This window comes from Vigna unguiculata, chromosome 10 (genome assembly GCF_037176805.1).
Source record: "Vigna unguiculata cultivar grain cowpea cultivar isolate G323 ecotype 2 chromosome 10, ASM3717680v1, whole genome shotgun sequence".
In the NCBI taxonomy this organism is placed as follows: Eukaryota; Viridiplantae; Streptophyta; class Magnoliopsida; order Fabales; family Fabaceae; genus Vigna; species Vigna unguiculata.
Window position 1 is genome coordinate 852,339 of NC_140801.1, and position 23,843 is coordinate 876,181.

At 31.7% G+C, this 23,843-nt stretch overlaps 1 protein-coding gene across 2 annotated transcripts; it reads left to right on the top strand.

The window, feature by feature from the left end:
- The first annotated feature begins 6,591 nt into the window (after positions 1-6,591).
- Positions 6,592-16,764, top strand: VAD1 (GRAM domain family protein). 2 transcript variants are annotated; one of them, XM_028052226.2, is made up of 18 exons: positions 6,592-6,922; positions 7,541-7,606; positions 7,909-7,959; positions 8,137-8,202; positions 8,804-8,899; positions 9,029-9,127; positions 9,736-9,836; positions 9,926-10,080; positions 11,882-11,922; positions 12,046-12,133; positions 12,331-12,417; positions 12,902-12,956; positions 13,940-14,006; positions 14,851-14,950; positions 15,208-15,269; positions 15,370-15,409; positions 15,552-15,835; positions 16,300-16,764. In XM_028052226.2, exons 1-18 carry the CDS (start codon positions 6,776-6,778, stop codon positions 16,534-16,536), a joined length of 1,842 nt encoding a protein of 613 aa, XP_027908027.2. In that variant the 5' UTR covers positions 6,592-6,775; the 3' UTR covers positions 16,537-16,764. The 2 variants fall into 2 exon arrangements, with proteins under 2 accessions (XP_027908027.2, XP_027908026.2); XM_028052225.2 differs by having other exon boundaries at positions 6,594-6,922; positions 16,297-16,764.
- Positions 16,765-23,843: the final 7,079 nt, after the last annotated feature.

A 23,843-nucleotide genomic window follows, 5' to 3' on the forward strand; every position in this document is an offset into this window, starting at 1 on the left:
AAATTACTGTTTTTTTAAATTAAAATATTATCTTGTCATTTTTTAAATTACTGTTTAATTTAATTAACTATCTTATTATTTTTATTCATTTTAATGATTATTTATTTAAATTTAAATATTTATTAAAATAAATTAATTATTTACCATAAGAAAAAGAGACACACACGCATAATGTAAAAAAGAAAAAAAAAGTCACATAAATGGATCAAATCACTCTATTAAAATCCTGATTCAAGAACTCATTTATTCTATTAGAATATTCCACTCATAAGATATGGTGTTCAACAATCAATCTCTACCCTATAGAGTTTTATATAATATAGTTTTTGTACATACTACAATATTGCTAAGTTTGGTTAATTGAAATCCAAGTTTTCCTAACTTTCCTTAGTTGGCACCTATGAAAGACAGATTCAGATTTGGACCATGCGAATCCAATGACCAATAATTATGGCATGCTTAGTCAAGATCAAGATATTGGTGAGAGATTTTGGCAATATTAATTCCAAAATTGAATCATGCTAAGCATCATTAGGAGGAAACTTTTGTGGTGCATTTTATATACCCAAAGTTTGTGTTCAAATCCCATGAAGGCTCTCACAAACATAAACACAAACACTTGGTGATCAAAATGATTAGCATAATATTTTATCACTGAAACTCAATGTCCACATTTTCCAAAAAGGAATAGGGCCATGTGATTTCAATTTTTTATTTTTTTTTATTTTTATGTGGGGTTTGCACTTTGGTGTTCCTTCTTGCTTTTGCAAAAGTTGGGAAATTGGAGGGTTGAAAAGTGAGTGGTTGAGGCATTGAAATGAGGGAAAGTGGGAAAACATTCAAAGGTGGCCTCTTTCATGATTCCTTTCTTAGATGGCATTTGGTCCACAAGGGACTTTTTTTTTTTTTTTTCTTTTTTCTCACTTGTTATGTGTTGTCACAAACTCATTTAATCACTTAATTAATCCTACATTATACTTGGAACATAGGTTAACCCTTTTTTATTTTTTTATTTTTTTATTTTTTACCTTTTTGTTCTTGTTTTTTGGCTTCTTCTTGGTCAAAGAGACAAAAAGAAGAAGAGTTGATAATTAGATCAAATTCTTTAATAAAGTTTCTGGAAGGTTGGTTGAAGAAGGTTGGGTGAGTGAGTGAGCCTATGAGGTAACAAATAACAAATAACAAATAAAGCTTTCAAATTTTAGTACATAATTATATATTTTTTTAATTACAATATTATTAATTTTTCATTAAAAACGGTTTGAAATTAAAGCAATTTAGGTTTTTCTATTTGCACTCCATCGTTACTAACTACACCCCCCGTACTACTAAAAAAAATTAAGATAACCTTTTTCGCTGCATTGTGTCCCGTCATGACGCTTTACCTTGTTTTGAGAAAAAAAAAATGTTTTAGAAAACTCATTTAATGTATTTTAGAAAGCTTATTTCGAAATGTTTATTTTGGGAAACTCGCTCTGAAATATATTATATGTGTTTTGAAAACTTTGTTCTGAAAATTTATTTCATAAAACTTATTTCAGAGTAAATTTTCATGTGTTTTAGAAAATTTATTCTGAAAATTTGTGTTCAAGAAATTCTGACAATTTTAAAAAAGTTGTTCTGAAAGATTTTCGAAATAAGTAGTCCGGAAGTTAGAGAGGTGACATTTTTGTTTTAAATATAATGGGGTGCAGGTAAAAAATATGGAGGTGCAGGAAGAAAATGCGACATATGATTTTCTTTTAAGCCCCGACCCAGAAGACCCAACACAAAAGCATTCATTAGAATTAAAATAAAAAAAAGACTATTACTTTATGCACCTCCAAATATTCTTCTTGTACCTTTTCTTAAATTGAAAGGATGAAAATAATCTTTAAAATTCCGTACAATTTAAGAATATTCAGAAAAGGAAATTTAGGAAAAAGTATATTTGAGAACAGGGATTCTGGAATATGTTCTCCCATATTTCTGGAATAAATAGTTTAGAATTAATGTTGATTACTCATTTTGGAATGTCTCTTAACGAAATTTATCACTTTTCTAAAACAATTTTAAATTAATTTCAAACGTTTTTTTTAATTTATCATTGCCAAGTCAATTTATAAAATAATTTAGAATTTATAGGTCATTCTTTTGGAATGATTTTTACAAAGTAATCCACAAGTTTTTTTTTTTTTTTATTACATTATGAATAACATGTTTTAGAAATCGGTGGGATTTTAAAATATTAATTCTTTTGTTCCACTACAATAGAAGATGCAGAGATAAAAAATTATGATGGTACAGAAGGTGTTGCCTGACCCAAGAGTCTAAAATTTGAGCATTTCTTTCTCCACCCCTTTGTTCTTCCTGCACCGCTTATGTTTTGAAATTCCAAGTTTATCCTCGGTCCACTAAAAATCCTAAAATTCCCGATGTTTATCTTCTCTCCCTAGCTTTCCCTTTTGCAGCTGCCGTTAACCAAAGGTGACCATATGGTAAGAATAAGGAAAGACAATGTTTATAACATTAATCAAAGTCAAGTCTCTATCACTAACAATGACTTTTTGACAATGTATCACTCTTCAATAACAATCCTCATAGTTTGCTAAGAGCCCATATGAGGTTGCTCTTCTGCTCACTTGACAACAACACAAAACCTGCACTAAAATTTAAAACAGTTGATGTCACACCAACAATCTCAAGAAACAAAAACCTATATTTGTTGGTCTTGTATGTGATATCCATCAACAACACAGTGCTAAATGCATTTGACAACTTAATTGTATCAGGGTGTGTCCAAAATAGGTCGCTTACAACATCTAAAGACAACACACATTTACTCCAATGAACAAATTTATCACGCTCCAGCAACATTGTTACCTATTGCATTTCAGTTATGCATCCTCTCAAATATCTTTTATAAGCATACATTGCATTATACAATTGCTTTATTGTAGTCACATTGTCTTCATTATTTTCCTTCAGGGTAAGCAATATGTTTTCAGGCTTCACCAGACACTTAATCATATCAACAAGTACAAAATGCTAATGTGCCTTCAATCTGCCAGCATAAGAGATGACCAACTAAAGTTTTCGACAAATCATGATTGTGAGTGCCACATTTCACCTTTAGTTGCCAACTCTCTCCCATCCTAACTAATTTATCTCGCAACGTAAAGGGACAATCACATTTCCTTTTCCGAATTATACTTGGTTGCAAATCAAATTTGTATTTTCTATACTTACTACCTCTTTCACATCCAAGCAAAACATACGTCTTCCTTCCATATTGTCTATTAGCTTTGTCAGATATCATAATAACAACCACAAAACCGAGACCAAAACACAATTCCTCGCACCCAGTCAAGTAAATCATCATGCGTAGCCTATATATCATCTGTCATAAAAGGTCCACTCTAATATCCTCCTTCGACGTCATCTTCACTCTTTAACATTTCAAATTCTTCCTTGCACAAACTTTGGTCAACTTCTTTTGATACTTTACTAAAAAAACCATCTATGTCGAACATGTTAAACACTTTCAAAAGAACAAACATATTAGATAAAATCTCTGTCTTGTTTTTAAGCATACTGCAAAATTATGCAGAAAACATCCAACAATACTGGATTGGATAATCTGGTATACAATGCTAGATCCAGAAGATCATATCAGATTACTCAATCATCTTTGCAGAAACGTGTATTAGATTACGTAATCCGGTATGCTCTCCCGGATCCAATAATGTATACTGAATTTACCAATTTGGTTAGTGAAACACTATACTATATTGGATAATTCGGTATGTGTAACCAGATCCGGAGCATACCAGATTACGTTAATCGGTACACGTTTCAACAAACCAGATTGAGTAATTTAGTATGATCTTTCGGATCCGGGTATGCATATCAGATTGTGTAATATGATATTCTACCAATGAATTTTGTAATTCGATTCATGCTCCTAGATCCAATAATTAATACCGGACTATCTAATCCAAAAAAATTAAAAAACTTCAAGTACCACCATTATAGGGCACCCTTGCCAGAACCCTACCGGAGAAACTAATAAAGCTATTAAAACACATATACATCTTCTTTGATGCTAAGATGAACAAGGGATTGGTTGATTAGGAGCTGCTAAATGGAAAGAAGTAAACACTAAGACAAATCAAAACGAGCAAGATAAACTCTTGATGAGATGTAATGGTGAAGAAGAGGATGGCAACGCGGGAAGCAAAGCAAAAGTAAAGAAGACTTTATTTCTTTTTGGATTAAGGTTAAATATGTTTTTGCTCCCTTAATTCTCAGTGAGAATTCAAATTAGTAAATTTTTCGAAACTTTAGCCTAATTTAGTTCTCAAACTTTATAAATGTGTAGATTTAGTCATTTTAACCTTAAGTTTATTTAATGTTTTAAATGCATTCCTCAGCTAACATTGATGTGGAAATGTGTCGAACAAGGTAAACAACTCAAATGCTATCATGAAACACGTTTAAAAAGTCAAATAAAGTTAGCAAAATTTAGTTAAAAAGACTAAATCCATGCATTTCTAAAGTTTAGAGACTAAATTTGATCAAAGTTCTGAAAATAGAGTAATTACAATTTTCACTAAAAAATAAGGGACCAATACCATATTTAACTATTTTTATTATAATAACATTTAAGAAGAAGGGCATAAGCATGGGATTTCACGACTTAGGGGGTGCAGGAAGAAAAGGAGGGGATGCAGAAAGAAATGCTTCTAAAATTTACGTTGATGGCCCATTTCTGGGCTCATTACCCAGGTATATTCTTTTCATTAAGTACACATCCTTTCTTGTTTTTGTGAACCTCAAAATGATTATGGATTAAAAATAAATTTAGAAAGTGCTGAAGTCAAAACTTCAACAAATTAAATTCTAAAGAAAAATTATTATTTTTCTTTTTTGTTAGGTATGCATAGTGTGGAAATATGTTAGAAATAATATTTGTTCTTATCTTTTATATATAAGAAATACTCTATAAAAAATATTTCTTGTTTGATAGAAGAATAGGGAAATAGAAAAAAAAAAAAGAAAGAGGAAAAAAAATGAAGTTAAATAGGTCGAAGATTCGATGAGAGTTAAACATGAAGTAATCAAAATCTAAATTGATCAAGAAACTTCAAAGTTTCCCTTTATTCAACAATAAATCTAAAATATTGAACTACCACATTTAGCATTAAATTTTAAATACTGTTTAAAATCGGAGTTTAATCACAATTTATTTTTAAAATACACATCAGAAAACTAATGTAAATCCTCTTTGGCGTAAACTTATAAATGAAGTACAACTTCGGATTGTATCAAAACACTTCTCTCTTAAATCTTGATAAATATTTTTGAGGGTTAAAATATATATTCAAATTAAGCTTATTTTTAATATATATTCAAATGGATTAAATAGGTCATTGATCACTTCAAATTTGAAAATAGTATTTCCTATTTAAATTTAAAATTTATGTATAAATTTAGTCATTTTAATTTAATTTAATTAAATTTATTTGATATTTTAACTGTGTTTCTAAGTTAATTCAGAATTTAAAATATGTTAAACAATATACATAAATCACGAATATACATAAATCATGAAAACGTTAAATAAATCTAATAAAATATAATTAAAAAAATAAATTTAAATATTTTTAAAGTTTAAAAACTAAACTAGACTGAAATTAAAAAAATAACTAATTCCAGTTTTAGTTAGAAAACAAAAAGATATTAAACCGAGTAGAAACTGGAGTCCATTCTTCACACTTTAACAAACTTCTCTTCCTTCCATTCTCTCCAAGGAAAAAACCTAAGAAATAGTGAGTTATACTATTAATAACAAACAAAGATTATTTTTTTAACCGTTTTTTAATATACACATAATTTTATCTATATAAATTATTTTATTATTTTATCATTTACGTTTTATTCTTATATTTTAAAATCAAATTAATTTATCTTTAATATTTTATTTTGATAACAACAACAATAATAATTCATTTGCATGTATGTTTTGTGCTGTCAATTAAAGCACATTAATTTTTGTTGAGTTCGAGAGTATTAATTCAAATTAAATTTTTAACTGAATTGGGGTTTCGTTACTGGGGTAGCTTAGCTTTGATCATGTTTTCTTTTTGTTTTGGATAAAAATTAAAACTTCTTCCTTGCATTTTTTTTTTTTTGATGTCACGCTTTGGGAAATTGATTTTCGATCATCAAATAGAATTAACAATACATTGAAAATTAAATTTTTTTTTAATGAATCTTAGTAATACTTTTGGTTTAGACTCAAAACCCCAACTATTCATTTTCTTTTTTCTTCATGTAATTTAAAAAACTATAAATATTAGTAATTTCTAAAAGCTCAATGTGTGTTTTTCACAACTTCAACATGAACTTATGTTATACTTCTTAATTTCTTAATTGTTTTTTTTTAATTCTTTTCCATTTTTAACTAGCATATTTTTTACGACAGATGGCAGATGCAGAAGAGAAGAAAATTCACGTGTCACAGGTCAACATCGCCATTGCGTAGAGAATTGACCTTTTTTTTATCCGTTCACCGACGTTGACTAAAAGTTCAACCCTTCTCCCAAACCATAACCAAAACAACACTCTCAAATCAAATCATACAAAACAAAACGGTAATTTAACGACGCTTCTGCGGTACCGTCGCTGTTACTTAAAACCGTGTAAAACCCCAACCACCGGCCCCCTCGTCTTCTAAATTTTTAGATCTACCGAGTTTTTTTTTTCTCTCGTTCTTTTTCGCTCTAGCTCTTCGATGGCTTCCACGGTTGTTGCCGCCGCCGCGAGGAGCGAACCGCCATCGCAGTCGGTGGATCCTTCGCCGTTTTCCTCCCCCGACGTCGGTGATCGGAGCGATTCGTTCAATTCCACGGCGAACAACTTCTCCGACAATGAAGTTCAGGTACTTCGTTAATCACCGTTGCTTTCGATTCCGTGCTTGCTGCATTTGCGATTCTTCGAATTGATGCTGTGGAGTGTCGTTTTTGACTTGATCGTGACTTAATTGAAATGTCGTTTGGCTCGAGCGCGGAGTTGTTCGAAACAGATAGTAAAATCTATGAATTATGAATTTCGATGCTGTATGCCTTTGCTCTCTGGAATCTTCTCTATTTCTTTTTCGACTTATTTAACTGGAATTTATATTGCACTTAATTGAAACTTACATGAAGTTTCGATTAGCTGGAGTGTGAAATCATAGTTCAATTTATTGTTGCGGCTTCGGTGAAACCTATGAATTGTAGCTTTTTTATTTTATAGGATGCCTTTGCTATCTGGAATCTCCTAATTTCGACACACTTCACTTGATGGAAAATTGATGTGTCGTTTAGCCTGCGTATGTCATTGTTCGAAATAGGTCAATTTGTTGTCGCGGGTTCTGTGAAACTATGAATTGTGGCTTTTGATGTCACAAGATGGCTTTGCTCTATGGAATCTTCTATTATTGGTCACATTTAACTGAAATGAAATATATATCTTGTTTGAAGTTCGATATGCTATTTTGATCAATCTATTTTTTCAGTTGCCGACTCCTGACGCATTGAAGAGCGAAGAGTATCGTCAATTGTTCCATCTCCCCCCTGAGGAAGTAAGTGATGCTCTACCTTTCATATAGATATCTAATGTATAACTTTATGCTGTAGTTGGTTTAGTGGTCATCATCTTATAATGAAACAGTTGGCAATCTCTTGTCTTTCACATTAGCATGCTTTATCAATCAAACTCTTAAATACTCCATCGAACATTCCATACTACCGAAAACTGAAGTCCATATCAATCGTTTTTTGGAGTTCCTACTTGAGAACTTACTGCGATTTGATTCCCCATTTGTATTATGTAATTAAATTTTTTTAATTAAAGACACTTCTTTTGCATTCTTATTTTCCTTAGGTCCTTATTGAAGATTTTAACTGTGCCATCCAGGAAAACTTACTTATTCAGGTAATATTTTGCTCACAACTTTTTGGTATTAACTCACAAATACTATGCATTATCCTTTAAATTTGAAGAATTCTGCGTTATTTTTGCTTGGTTGAAAATAAGTTCAAATGCATCTATAGTTTGAACTAATAGCATTTTCATTTGTTTTCCTAATGATTTATTAATTGCTTGTTGTAGGGTCATATGTATCTCTTTGTCAACTTCATTTGTTTCTACTCAAACATATTTGGATATGAGACAAAGGTAAAGTGCTTAATGCAATTATCTTTTCATTTAAATATTCTTTTTAACTCTTCACGGGAGGAATTCAATTTCAATGTACCTATAATATGTTTATAAGTATAAGATATGTATCAAGGTTGTTCAATGTATATGCGTAATCTACTATGTTGACTTTCTGCTAGTCTAATATATATGTATTTCCTTTCCCTGAAGTAATTTGTGTTTGTGGTGTTGATCTTTGTAATTTCTCTTTAGTCATAGGAAGGATACCTAAAAACACTTGAGACTACCTCAAATTGTTATAGCTTAATTATGGTCACCTAAGTGGCTTCTGCTTTTAAATTGTGTGGCAGAATTTAGTTTTCTTCTTCAAGTTATTTTGGCAGTTGTTCACTACTAACCATTTATGTATTGTATTAAAAATCACATACATATGTTTACATTTAATTAATAACTAACTAGTGGATGAAGAGTTGGAATTTTAGTAGATGCAATAAAATATGAATTTTAATGGGAAAACTATCTCATCTCATGACTTTTTTTAATTATTATGAGATTTTGCTAGTAGTGCTGGTTTTAATTTTCATTTTTTCTGCTTATTGGAAATATCAATGTTTTTCAGAAAGTAATCCCATTCCCTGAAGTCACTAGTGTAAAGAGGGCAAAGACAGCTGGGATATTTCCCAATGCCATTGAAATTCAAGCTGGAAACAGGAAGGTGTGTTGGACATGGAGTACACTTATGCAAGTTGTATTTCAACTAATTTATGTCCCTAATATGACTTTGCTATTTGTATTTTCTGTTCTACTGTGCTGCAATGTCTTGATCCACCTATTTATTTCGCAGCACTTCTTCGCATCCTTCCTATCACGTGATGAAGCTTTCAAGATTATTAATGATGGATGGTCACGACACGGCAATGGAGCCATAATCATGGAGCAGAAGGTATTTGCTACAGAACTCTATGTTGATACTAGTTGTTTATTATTTTTTGTTCCCTTGTTAGTATATAAACATTATAAATTTGTATGTCGGCAATGAGGTCAATTTTAGAGAAGAATGGTGCCCCTCTACTGTAGTAAAATCTGGTGATGGATAGTGGCTCAGATAGCAGTTACTAGTTTGAGAGTTAGTTAGGAAGCCAAGGAGAAGCTCAGTCATTAATCAACAGCAGGATATTGTATGAAAAGTTTCTTGTAGGATTTTATATGTTGCATATCTGTTTTTTTTAATTATATTTTAGGTATTTCTCTTAGGTTTTCTACATTATCTGGATCAGTCTTTAGCTTATGGTCTTTTTGCCCCATTGTATTGAAAAACATTGTTCTGCATCCTATATTTGCCAAACTAGAGTAGTAACACGGATAATTAAATTTTCTATCGTTTTCATTGTTGTTTTCCTCCTGGAAAAAATATTGTTCCACTTATCATTTTCAGCATTCAGTTTCTCTGGAAAATTGCATCATTTGAGCATGATAAGCTCTTGTAATGCAAATCCGTTGGTCAAAATTACATTGCTGGTTTGTTACCCTCATTTATTTATTTTATTGCAGGAGACAGTGTCTGAGCCCAGCAGCCAAGATAATGGAATTGTAGCTGTTGAAAATGTCAACAGTTCTGATATACCTGACAATGCATCACTCTCCACTGACCTGTATGTCCATGACCATATTGTCTGTTGCTTTATAATTATATTATTTTTGTGTGCAACTCACTTAGCTTTTTCTTGTATACGTGAACCAGGAGCAAAGATGCAGCATCTCCATCCATTGTAGGAGATGTCCCTGTATTGGTGGGGGATTCAGAGATAGAACAAGAAGTTGGTGAACTTGAATTGAATAATGATGCTCCAAGTGAGAGTTGGAAGTGGAACGAGGAGGATATTGATGCCCCATCAAGTGAGTTTGTAATATATGTTATGTATATGTATTACTATGTGTATGTGTGCTTGTATAATGGATTCATGTTAAATAATCAAATATTTGAAGTCATTTAGAAATTGTTCTAATGGAAAATAACTCAATGATTTTTTTTTTTTTTTAAATTGTTCAAGGGACCCCCTGTATTTTCAACATTTTACATAATTTGTGGACAATGGTTCTGTTTCCTTATTAGTCTGTTTTCAGTTCATGCTCCGACACGCACATACATGTGTACACATGCACCCATAACATGAATCAATCTTAGGTCAACATCTAATTTTCTTTAGGACAAATTTCTCACAATATAACCCATTGAAGTGAAGTTTCTTTTGTCCCATGCTTATAAAATTTAGAGCATGTTTGAACCCAATCTTGAAGTCTTAAAATGTTTGTTGAGAAAGTACCAAAATATAGGAAAGTGTTAACTGTTTGATTGCATAAATATTCTTATAGTAAATTTTATTGACATTTGGTATGCAAGATCAATATGCCAATTACTTGTTGGACGGAAGCAAATTACATACTCTAGATTTGTTTAGTGGCGTGTGTAAACCCTCAAATATGCCACTTGACTTGTGCTTCTAGGGTGTTGTTAGAGAGAGTGTTGAAAACATTATGGTACCATGTTTAGAAGAGAGGAACCGAGAAGAAATATAATGAATTCTGTGTCTTATCTCCCCATTTAATGTAATCTAGTAACATTTCTAATATAGTCAACTTATATGTCTAACACTTTTAAGCTGGAGCATATGTATCATATGAGATGTGCTTGTTACAAATATAATCAACATAAGATCCATCTAGAGACTTAGTAAATATGTCAGCCAGTTGGTTGTGAAGCTGACAGAGTAAATCATGACAGCTAGTAGATATTTCCTAGACACGACTTTCTCTTTGTCAAAGTGGCAATTAATCTTTAATATGCCTTTTCCTTTCAAATCACATCTTTGAGATTCCCGTCAAGGTGGAATATATGTATCATACGGGTCAAGCTTGTCAAACATGGTTAGAGGACATGGTGGTGGGTCAAGCTTGTCAAACATGGTTAGAGGACATGGTGGTGGCTCCCGGAGAGCAACAACAGCTGCTGAATGTTCAGAGGATCTGGTGGCTGCTGGAAAGCAAAAATGGTAACAGGACATGGCAGGGTGCTGGAGAGCGAAAATGCTCAGAGTGTGATGAGTGTAAGAAGAGCAAATGTGATCATTGCACAAAAAATTTAAAGAATGTAAAGAAAATCCTAATGAAAAATCTTTGCCCTTCCTCTGCCTCTGTTGTGTTGCTCATCCTTCTGTTTTTGTTTATACCTTTTTTGGGGCCTAATCCCAAGTCTGTATTCTGCTTTACCACTTGCGCTGTATTTCTTGTGTTATGTTCTGTTTTGAAAAACTTCACAGTCCTCCTTAAAGCAGCTGGACTATTAAGAATGTGTCTTAGGTGTTATTGATTTCTGTGTTTAAGAATTTCTCTTCTTTTGGTAATTATAGATATACATTTTTCTAGTGTATCCTTTTATATTTGAGAATTTATAAATATGTAATATGAGTTATTTAGCTTGATTTACTTTATTGAGAATAGTGGTCATCTTGCTATACATTCTTTGGAGCTGGCCACTATGTGCTGCTATTAGGGTTTGATAACCATTGTATGCATCTGAAAAGGAGAAACATCACATGTGTAGATGTCCACCACATTTATCTTGTGGTATACTGCTGTTGGTTCACCTTATACGTGCAACTAATCTGATGGGATTTTGAACTTATTTTCTAATATGCAGTCGATGAAGCATTTACATGCGTCGCGGAAGCAGTGTTTCCGGTATAATCTTACTTGTAAATCACTAGATCTGTTTTTTACGTTTTAAGGTTTCCCTTGTTATTTTGATAAATCTTAATTTTAAAATTTAGAGATTTTCTCAAAGTTAGGTTTTACACATTGCAGATAAAGGTTGAAGACTTCTTTAGGTACTTTTTCTCAGATGATGCTGTAAATTTTCTTGAGTCTTTTCACAAAAATTGTGGTGATAAAGGTAACCTGCATGAAACTTCTAAACCTATGCATTTCAATTGACATTTTTCATTTTTTAGTATTCCTTACTATTCTCATTGTCATTTAATATTATTTTAGGCAAGGAATAGAATTAAATGATGTCTTTCTCCATACATTACTGTTTCATGAGTTTTTTTATCTTTTTATTTTTTTACTTTTTATTTTTTTTGCTTTCAGACTTTAAGTGTGGTTCGTGGCATCCTCAGGAGAAATTTGGGTATGCTCGTGAACTGTCATTTCAACATCCAATAAAAATTTATCTTGGTATGCTTCTGCTGTTTTAATTTTTACGTGTACATTGTATAATTGTTCTGACTTACTTTTCACATAAGTTTAGCCCATCGTATTCATAGGTAGTTTAAGCCATCGTATTTATAGGTTGTTGATTACTCAATAGTCACGTAAGCTAATTTAGATTGACATACATGTTCTTGAGTTATGGAGCTCTTTAATTTTATAGGAATAAGTTTAAGGATGGCATCTAAATTTTGCAACCAGCTATTAACACAGTTATTATTGACTGAATATATGTTTGAGTAAAGCTATTAGAAGCAAAAGCTAATATGTCCACAAGGTCACATTTTTATAAAATGGGACGCAGATAAGTGGGCCTAATGATAGCTAATGGGACGCAGATAAGTGTTATGTGTGACTAATTGAAGAACATTGGAACTAAATGTTTAAGGCTAGCTAGAAATGTAGGCATCCTACCTATGTGCCAGTGGACATGACTACGTTTCTTTTTCAGGAGCAAAATTTGGTGGCTGCAATGAGGTCCAGAAATTTCGTGTTTATAAGAACAGGTTTTTTCAATGACTTTTATCTCAGTCTATTTATGTTTTACATGTATTCATCTTCTGCTCTCACTGTAATCTTTTAAGGTAAAGTTTTCAGGGAGCTTCTAATAAAAAAATAAGCTAGGTAGAGGATAATTACGGGGTTGGATGTTGTGGGGTGGGTTGGATAGCGAAATAAAGTGTAGCAATAGCATATTTTCCTGTTTTATTGGCAAGCTTTAATGGGAGAAGCTGTGAGAATAAGATAACTATAAATGGTGGTGAGATAGGCCGAAAGAAAATGTCTCTCGCACTGTTTTTGTGCAGCCTGGATAAAGCTGTGTGGTGCCAGAGTTTACAGAGTTGATAGAAATAGAATTTTTTGGGTGCTGCGAGTTGCTTTTTTAAGAACTTGTGGTTGGGAGGTGGGTGTATATTGGAGAGAAATCAATTAACCAATTTAATTGTTTTAAATCAAGCATTATAAGTTTGGAATGGTGTAAGTGGCATACAAGTAGAAGCTTTTTCGTGGCTTGTTTACTTTGTTTTTATTTTTCTAATGTTGGATGATAAAAACTGGATAGGACTTAGGAGTGTTGATACTTATTATGTTATGTTTAAGAGTAAAAATGGTTGGTTTTGCTTCTCCTGTGCATTTTATTATTACCTTACTGGTTCAAACCGTGCACTAAGTTTGGAACGGAGTATGCAGCATACAAGTAGAAGCTTGTTGGTGGCTTGTTTACTTTGTTTTTACTTTTCTAGTCTCGCATAATATAAACTGGGTAGACTTGGGAGGTTTGATACTTTTATTATGTTATGTGGAAGAGTAAATAATTGCTTTTGCTTTGTGAATTTTATTATTCCCTTTATCTATATTCTTGTGTTCTTTATGTGATTTATTTGTCTAAAAGTTAGTTACTGCATTGACTACATGAAATTAAAATGTAGTGTTCTTAAGGTGTTTATAATGTGCTCTTATCTTGACATGTTTTTGTTATTTCATCCAGTCATTTGGTTATAGAGACATCTCAAGAAGTCAGTGATGTACCTTATGCAGATTATTTCCGTGTTGAGGTACAGATTTTCTTGAAACAATAATTCTCTAATGCACATTGGCTTTTAAGTAATTTTAATTTTTGACTGTATACATTTTTAATTAAATATTTCTTGGGTTATATTGTTTGAAGAAAGTAGAGTTTGTTAGAGGGGCAAATTTATTGAGATTAATTAAGGACTAAATATCTCTTCAGCAGAGGAACAAAAAGAATAAAAAGGAAGAGAGTAATATCATCAACACAAAAGTTTTCAATCATAAACCAATTGCCTCTCAAGGTTAATTTAGGGGAAGACAAATTAACGGTTTATATTGCATGGGCCCCATCTACTTTATATTGCTAGATACAACTACTTTTTTGGCACTGCTTTTGGAAAATCATTTGCACATTTTACTGACAGTGGTACTCAGAGGGCTGATATTGTGTCATTTTTAAATATAGTGGTCTCTTAAGGAATTAGGTTTAAAACATTTGGACTGTTTTCCATTTCTGGAGTCTCACTGAATGAATGAGTTTGATCAGTGTTTGCTGTTACTATTGCAGTATAATCTCTGGTATTGTATTTAATGTTTGATTTTATACTCTTGACATCAGGGTACCTCAACATGCATTTTATGTTTTCAATTAGTTAAACAAGTTGTAAATGAATTGCTTGTATCAATTTTGAGTAAATCAATCTATTTAGTTAAAAGATTACTATTTCATTACCTAAGTTTGGGACCCAATCAGGTTGTTATTATTGAGCTTTATTTTATTTATGAAGCAGTCTTCTTTTAGTTCTCTGTTTAGTAATTTCATTGTTAATTATGTTTCCCTTGAATTAACACTTTTTACTTATGCATGGTTTCTTTGTGAATTACTAGGGGCTGTGGAATGTAGATACAGACAAGGATGAATCAAAAGAATGCTGCATCATGCGCGTATATGTGAATGTGTCATTTTCTAAAAAAACTATTTGGAAAGGTGTGGGTGGAATTCTGATGTCTGTAATAAAAGATATTCAATATTGATAATATAATTCCTTAAATTTTTCTTATGTTTTTTATTTTGATGTTCTAGTTTATTCCTAGTTATAGACATTAGCATAACTCAATCACAGGAGTTTGTTCAATAAAAATCATCTGTCTCCGCCTAAACAGTTTATATTTCTCTAGTCTGTTTTTCTATTTGTCTTGTCATGAGATTGAAATTTCTTTAATTCTATGTCAATACAATCACAGGCAAAATTGTACAATCAACAATTGATGAATGTCGAGATGCTTATACGACATGGATGAACATGGTAATCTTGTGTTTGTGCTGTTTCTTTTATCATACAAATTTTGTTTTGCTGCTGGTGCAAGCTCTTTCGGATGTTTATTTGAAAATGTATGATATTTCAGGCACATGAAAGGTTGAAGGAGAAGAACCTTGAGAAACAAGGTTTGGTTTTTAAAATTTTTATATCTCCAAAAAATTTGAAGTTCCTTCTGGGTTCCATACAACACTATGTCCAGTGAAATGTCTAATTTTTTAGAAGTTATGGTTTACTTTCGTGATTCTGAAAGTGGTTCTGCTGTTGTAGATCAAAACGGTGAAATAAATTTAGGTAGAGATGTGAAGACTGGAGAATCTTCAGAAGGGTCACAGGGACAAAGTAACCTTAGAAAGATACTACCTACATGCAATGCCTTGGATGCTACTACTACTACCCACAGTGTTGGCTCTCACTTGCAAGGGCATTTCACTGAACCATCATCTGTTCCATTGTTCATAAAGCTTATGACAAAGTTCAGATCATCCTTGAAAAGTCATAGCAATCTTTCTCTGCTTCTTGTTACTATTATTGCCCTGATTTTCTTCATTCAGGTCTGTACTTTAGACTCAAACTTTGACACATTTATGTTTTTTCTCTTTATGTAAATAAAATTCTGTTAGGATTCTTGGACTAGCAGTACTTGTGTGTTTTCTTTCTTCAAAAGTGTTAAAAAAAGTGCACTTACTGGCATAAAAAAGGCTTGAGATCGCATATTATGTCACTTCAGTTTGTGACTATTTTTCACACGGAAAAACAAAATTTCAAGAATCTAAAATTCGTATTTCAGCTGTTGAGTAACAATAATATAATAGAATCATCCACGCCCTCAATTCTCATGTTTTCTGTGGAAGCATCTTTGTTGGGCTTTAATGCTTTGGTTACTACCAGTTTTTTTTTTTTTTAATTTCCATTTTCTAACATCTGGGATTTAATGATATGGTGTGTCCGTAAAGATTTATGTTTCAGCATAATTCCAAGTCAACTAATACTGATAACCTTCTATTCTCTGCAGCAGTTTAGCATACTTTTGCTATTGGCAAGACCTCAACACATACATATGAACACTCCTGTAGACTTCATCAATACTATGAACAATGATGTGACAAGAAATCCTTCAGACATAGCGTGGTTGGAGAAAAGAATTCATCACCTTAAAGATGAGATGTACATGGTTGAGAGTAGGATTGAAAGGATGCGGTATGAACATTCACTTTTAAAAAAACAACTAAAGGACCTAGAACAACACAAGTAGCTACCAAATTTCATTGGTGAATCGTAGTATATCTTTCTCCATAACATCCTTTTGTATATATGTATGTGTTATATGGATATGACATTTAATTTCGTAAATTCATTCTTCCTCGTTGTAAATGAGGACGTTGTGTTCTACCCAGAGTAAAAAAAAAAGAATGTTACTTATGGGTTGTTTGCCAGCATCCGAAAATAAGATTAATGCAATGTATCACTATTGTAATTTTAAGGTTAAATTGCAACTTTCGTTTCTTAACAGTTTGATTGCCATTTGGTCTGCTTGATATTTTTTCAGTTGTTAAAAGTCAAATTAATTGAAGGGTATATATTAGCCAAGGAAAAAGTGTATAAAATATTTTACTACAAACAAACAAGAAAAATAATGCTCAAAATGAGAACTTAATTTTGTATGTTCTTTTAATTTATATTAATTATTATGTCTTCTGTTCTTAATATTGGTAATTATAGAGGAGGAAATCGATTGAATTTTTATAACTAAAAAAATACGAAAATTAAATGCCTATTGAATTAGAGAAGCTAGGGTTTGGGTTTTTACCTGGGTAATTTGTTTATGAAATTACGAAAATGATGTAAGCTCCTATATCATGATGAATTGTTTCATTATTTACTTCACTTTATATAATCAAATATTTATTCTCTTCAATATTGTTTATAATATTAAACAATTTGCTTACATATCTTAGTAGCTTTTTTTTTTTGCTTTTTATCACTAGAGAAACTAAAATAGAATATAACTCCTTAAGATCTATCTCTCATAAGTCTAACAAATCCTCATTCAAAACATAAAAGTCAAAATTCCAGTAATATCTTAATTTTATTTTAACACTTTTGTTCCAAGACTAATAATATTATGTAATATTCACAGCATTCAAATAACTCTTCCTCCACCTCATTCATATGTCAAGCATATTGGTTACTCTTTCGTCACAAATTTATAAATATGACGCCCATAACGTTTTCTTCTCACAAACATATCTCGTATACGGGTGAAATAATAGAAAATATAATAATATTTAAATAATTGATTTTGGTAATCTGGGTATATTATGGAAAAAATATATATCTAAATTGATCCAAAATTTGTTTGTTTTAAGTTGTTATCAATTCTTTTATCAGCTTTTTGATTATTTGTTTTGATTGGTTCGACTCTAAACACTTTTACAATTATATACATTAGACTTGCATTAATGAACATCAAATATAAAAAATATTTACATGCAAATTTTTCATAAGTACAATTTATATATCAAACACATTATCAACAAACAATTATATTTTTAAAGACCCAAATACAGCACAAGTTGTTAAATGATCATTACAAATCAAGAAATACAAATCCCTTATAGTGTTAATTATGGTTGATTTGATGTCACCAATTTTATTTAATGTTACTTGAAAATTTATGTAAAATAGTGCTAAAATTGTTTAAAATATGAGAAATAATTAAAACATATATACTAATAACTACATAAAAAAATATCTTCTTAAATAAGATAACTGTATACTTTGTAACTAAAAATAAAGTTAGATAAATCTACAGTATAAAAACTAACAGTGTAATGTTTTTTTTTTGGTAGTGGAGCTAAAGCTTAAACTTTAGTAACCTACAACGCTACTAAAAAACTAAAATAAGTCAGGCTGGACTGGTAAAAATGGATTAAAAATTGTAACTTGTTCCACCATTTTTTTTTTGTTTTTTTTTTTAATTTTTACTTATAAAATTTAGTTATATACATATTTGTAAATAAATATTTAGAGCATATTTAATCATTTGTAAACTTTTAATTAAAATTAATATCTTTAGTTGGATAAATTAAAATAATAATTATATTTATATGTTCAATTATTCTATTATAACTAATAATTAGAACTTAACTTGTAAGTGTGTATTTCATACTCGCTGGGAGAGCCTACTCGCTGGGTGAATAAGTTGATATGCAGAATTATGCAGAACACTGATCTGCAGAATTATGCAGATTCGCATACTCGCTGGGCGAGTGCTACTAGCTGGGCTAGCATGGGTCAGTGGCTGGGCTAGTGCTTCTCGCTGGGCGAATTTCCAAGTAAGAAACTTCAGACCTGGACCAGTGGCTGGGCGAGTATACTAGCTGGGCGACATGAGCCAGTGGCGGGGCGAGTACTACTAGCTGGGCGAGTGAGTCAGAATCTGAAACTTGTATTTTTGGAGTTAAATTGAGTGGTATTTTAGTTCTCATAGAAGCTTTGTAATTATTATGAATGATGAGTATATGGTATGAGATTGTTTATATGAGACTGAGTTGAGATTGGTTGATGTTAACCCAAGGAGGATTAGCAGTGATTGTGGTAGTGTATGCATTGAGGTAGGGATTGTCTTGGCAGTTATCCTGACGCTCTAATAACCATTCAAATTCTCAAGTAGAGAGGAATGGGGTATGTGGTGAGAGGAGCAGGAGGTCATAGCCTAGGAGTTTTTCCTTGACCATAGGTGTTAACGGACTGACCTTGTATGTGGTAGAGTTTTGACTCTTAATCTGTCGCTCTGCAGAGCATGAGATGCCACTACAAGTGCATAACTGACTGGATCCAACCTTAATGCATGTATCCGGATTAGTTGAGTCGTAGTTTAGAAATATATGTGTGTGAATATATGCTTGTTTGTAGTTGTTAGATATATCAATATTATATTGTTTAAGAAAATTCTTTGGAAGTCATTAGCTTACCCTTCTTCCGTGTTTTTGTCTTGTGTTGTATGTGGTGGTGGATGTAGTTTCAGAGACACCTCTGGAGGTTGAGGAGCCATCTTTTAGGTTGAAGGAGGTCTCAGTGGCAAGTTGTTGTAAGTAGTTAACTTGTGTTTAGAGTTAGAAATGTTTGGTATGTATAGTTGATATATTTATATAGTCTGATCATTTGTAAGACTGTATTAATATACTTTATACATTTGTTTATCTGTTTTGAACACTAAGGTGGAATATCCTATTTTATTAGTTTTAAGATGCTAAAATTGGGATGTTACATTTTGGTATCAGAATACAAAAATAAAATATAAAAAATTTGATTTTTTAATTTTTAAAAATAAAAATAAAAATAAAAACGAGTCAGCGGATTACGGGAGGGTTGACTCGCCAATTTGATGGGCTAAGCAGACTGGATCAAAATGGACCAGTGGATTGAAAATTACAACCCGACCTCGCCCTTTTCTTGACGGGTCAGCCTGATATGCCAAACCTGCTTTGACACCCCTAATAAAATGTACGTTCAACTCCACTAAATGAAAATAATACAAAAGACACTAGACAATAAACGATATAAATTACAAAACAATAAACAATGCAGAACACTATACGGTAGACGATATAAAATTTATCATAGTCTTTAAAATGAAATACCATAAAAAAAATCTAGTATAATAAACTCAAGTACAAACAAACTAAACTTGATTTAATAATATCATCTATACAACACTCTTCATTTAATGGGAATGACTATTTGTTTCTATTCATTATTGAGATTATACAAAGCAAGAAAAAACAGTACTTATGCTTAAATTGGAGTTAAAAAAAAAAAATTATACCAAGTTCTTATTTGTCTTACAACACTACATAAAGTAAGTGGTGTACTCTAGCTAGAAGGCACCTAGATAAAGAGTGACAAGAAAGTCAATCAATAACAAAAGTGTCACAAAAAAATAAAAAAAATAAAAACAAATACAAATCACAAAAAAGTTAACTTAAGGGGACCCTATGAAGGAAACCAACCTTATAGGCTCCCTTTGGAGCACCATGCACCCCAAAATGTAAACATATAAAATGGAGGCCATTCTTCATTATTAATTTCTTAATTATTCAAACCATTTACAATATGGAGATAAGATATAAAGCTCTTAAGTTGTGGTTCTAAAGAGAAACTACATCCACAATAATATCTTATAATAAGTATTGGATTTTTTCACAATTATATCACAATAGAAACAATGTCATTTTGTGTTCTATATATAGTACTTCAATAGTTCTTTCAACTACAATGAAGTCACGATTATAAACTACTTGCATTAAAGTTAACATTGTATAGTATATTATGTGTTATGGGTGGAGAAATTTCATCATATCATATATATTAAGAAAAAAATAAAATAAAAAAAGTAAAAAAAATGTATTAGTTAAAATTAGGTCGTGAACAAATTAAAGATAATAATTTAAAAAAGTTATATAAGATAATTAATTTTAATCACAATCAAAATAACACACTAAATGTAATAATTACATAGATTTTTTTAAGATTTCAGTCACTAACATGTGAGAACCTATTACGTCATAAGCTTATGTCATCAAACACTTAAATGAGTAATCAAATTATTAAGTAGTGTTAATACATCACTTATTTCTCATTCCAATCAAGTTTAGAAAAGAAAACGCATCTCAACAAACTAAAAAAAGGAAAATTTGATACCATATTAAAACTTGAACAAAAATCAAATTTTTATACCATATTAATATTAATACTGTATGATATAGTACGGCAATGATTTGATAAAAATCAAGAAAAGAATGGCACATTAAAATAGTTACGTAAAAGAACACAATAACAAATTTGGATACAGTATTAAAACTTGAACAATAACAAAAATTTGAGACCCTACCAAAACTAGAACAAAACTAGAACAATTATTTTGATGCTCATATGATAGTGGAAGGTACGTGTGTCTCTACTCATTGTGCATGAACAGTGATGTATAACATAAAAGTGGAGGAGCACGAAGATAACACTGAGCACAGACACTATCATTTTTCTGCATAACCATTGGCCATGTGTTGCCAAGCAAACACGTGGGGAAAGTAAGTAGGGACCTTGAGAAAGACAAGACAATTAGGTCACAACAAAATTTCTCCACAAACGATGAAACAAATGCTGTTTCAAATGTAACAATCCATTAACCAGAAGAAACCATAACTGTCACTTATTTTTCTTGGTTGTGTCACATCGTTTCGATGGGTTGATGAACACGGTTTACTAAAAGAAGAAACCAAGTTTTAATTTATTGCCTAAATAAGGCACATGAAAAGCGAGTTCTCGAAGATAGAGGAGAATAAAATAATAGGTAATTGGTGAAATCTGAGAAGCTTGTAGTGTAATCTTTGGTTCAACAACCTTCTAATGGGATGCAACAACTTGCTAATGGGATGCAACAACTTGCTATTGTGGTGTAACATGTCACTATTGTACAACATGTTATGGTTCAACCTGATGTGGTGTCATCTACTGCTTCGTCTCGACCTATGATTCAGCTTGCGACACCATGTTTAACTTCTTACTTGGTGGTTAATTATGATAATCTTAGTATTGAGGATGAATCTTCTCTTGTGCATAATCTTGATACTACCATTGGTTAGGTGTCGGTGGACTCTCGCTCCTTGGCTAGTATGACTTTTCTGAAGGATGTTACTCTCATTATAAATAATTCTCCAGAGTTAGAACAAATTGATTCTCACAATAGAAATTCTCAAATAATTCCTAATTTTTTTACGTCTAAGGAAGCTCAGTTTGCAGAAGAATTGAAATTATCTTTTAATTGGTCTAATGTGGTGGAAGAGAGGGATGATTCTACCACTGAGAAAAACGATGCACTAATTCAAACTACTAAGAAACTAGGCAGGGGAAGACCTCCAAAGAAAGCTAACATTAACTTCTTTAGAGCAAGGGATTTTAAAAAAATCAATCATGAATTTTAGAGGTTTTTTTTTTGGAATTTGAGGGGACAGGCTAATGATAAAACTCTTAATATGCTATGAAATTTGATTATTGAACAACTCAATTTTCTTTTCTTAGTTGAACCAACAACCTCTTTTAGTTCTTATCATGCTAATTTTTTTTTATAGTCTGAACTTTAGGTTGTTGGTTGTCTCTAATTCTTTTACCAAGGTTGTTAAATTGTGGTTTTTGGGTAAAAGTGACTTCATGTTTGAAATTACTAGTCAATTTATTTCATTTGTTGTTATGGTGAATTATTTTAAATTACAGGTTGTTGGGGTTTATGGTGCAACTACTTATACTGCTCGTCACTCTTTATGATATTCTCTTGTTAATCTTCATGATTCTTGGTGTATCTTTGGTGATTTCAATGTTGTTCTTTGTGCAGAGGATGTGAAAGGTGTTGTTGCCCTTGTCCAATATCTTGTGCTGAATTTTCGGAGTGGATAAATTCTAATGAATTTGTTGTGATTCCATCTTCTGAATCTTATTATACTTGGTCAAACTTTCAAAGAGGTATGAATCGTATTGATAGAAGACTTGATAGAGCTTTTGGAAATTTTTCCTTGTCCTGAGAATTGATCTTCTTGTTGTGTTATAGGAGACTTGATAGAGCTTTTGGCAATTTTTCCTTGTCTTGAGAATTGGTCTTCTTGTCGTGTTAACGTTTTACCCCGAAACTGCTAGGATCATCATCCTTTGCTCCTTTGTCTTTCTTAATCGGTTGGGTTTCCCAAACCATACTTATTTTGGTTTTTAAAGATGTGGATGTCTCAGATGGATTGCCATTTCCTCATCAATAACTCTTGGAATGGTTGAATGATGTTTTCAGGATTTGAAATTTTCTTCTTTGGAGTTGGTTATTCAGTTTATGAAGTCTCCTTGTAGTCATTTGCTTAAAGTGATTAAAGTGGCTACCATTATTGCAGTTATTTGAATGATTTTGAGGATGAAAAATCATGATACATTTCAAGATTCAATTGTGTTTCCTCCTGTTATTTTTCAAATTAAGGAGTTAGTACATATAACTGAGAATAAATCTAATAAGCATATGAGTAATAATATAGATGATTTTTGGTGCTGAAAATTTTCAATATTCAAACTAGGGAAGGTAGACTGGGTTCATTTATGGACGTAATATGGCAAGCTCCACCTGTTAATTGACTTAAGGTGAATATTGATGGTACAACTAGGGGTTGTCGTGGTTTTGCTTCATGTGCTAGTACTTTTAGAGGAAGTCAGGGTGAATATGTGGGTCATTTTTCCAGCTTTTTTAAGGGTACAAATCTCTATTTATGTTGAGTTTTTTTGGGGAGGGGGGGGGGGGGGGGGGGAGCATTTATGGTTAACAAGCTTGGAGGGAGGGTTTTCAAAGGTTTTGGTTGGAAAGTATTTTTTCTTTAATTTTTCATGGTTTTTTTATCAACGAGTGATTCTTTGGAGTCTTAGAGGGCGTCATTTGTCAGCATATGCAGTTCAAAGTTTCTCATATTTTTCATGAAGGAAATCATTGTGTCGATATGTTAACTAATTTAGCTTTGATCCATAGAGAACAAT

Excerpts from the sequence above, each read along its gene's own strand:
- VAD1 (XM_028052225.2), top strand. The coding sequence starts at position 6,776 with ATGGCTTCCACGGTTGTTGCCGCCGCCGCGAGGAGCGAACCGCCATCG. Across the intron at positions 9,128-9,735 it reads CCATAATCATGGAGCAGAAG|GAGACAGTGTCTGAGCCCAG; the intron begins GTATTTGCTACA and ends ATTTTATTGCAG. Across the intron at positions 10,081-11,881 it reads GGATATTGATGCCCCATCAA|TCGATGAAGCATTTACATGC; the intron begins GTGAGTTTGTAA and ends TCTAATATGCAG.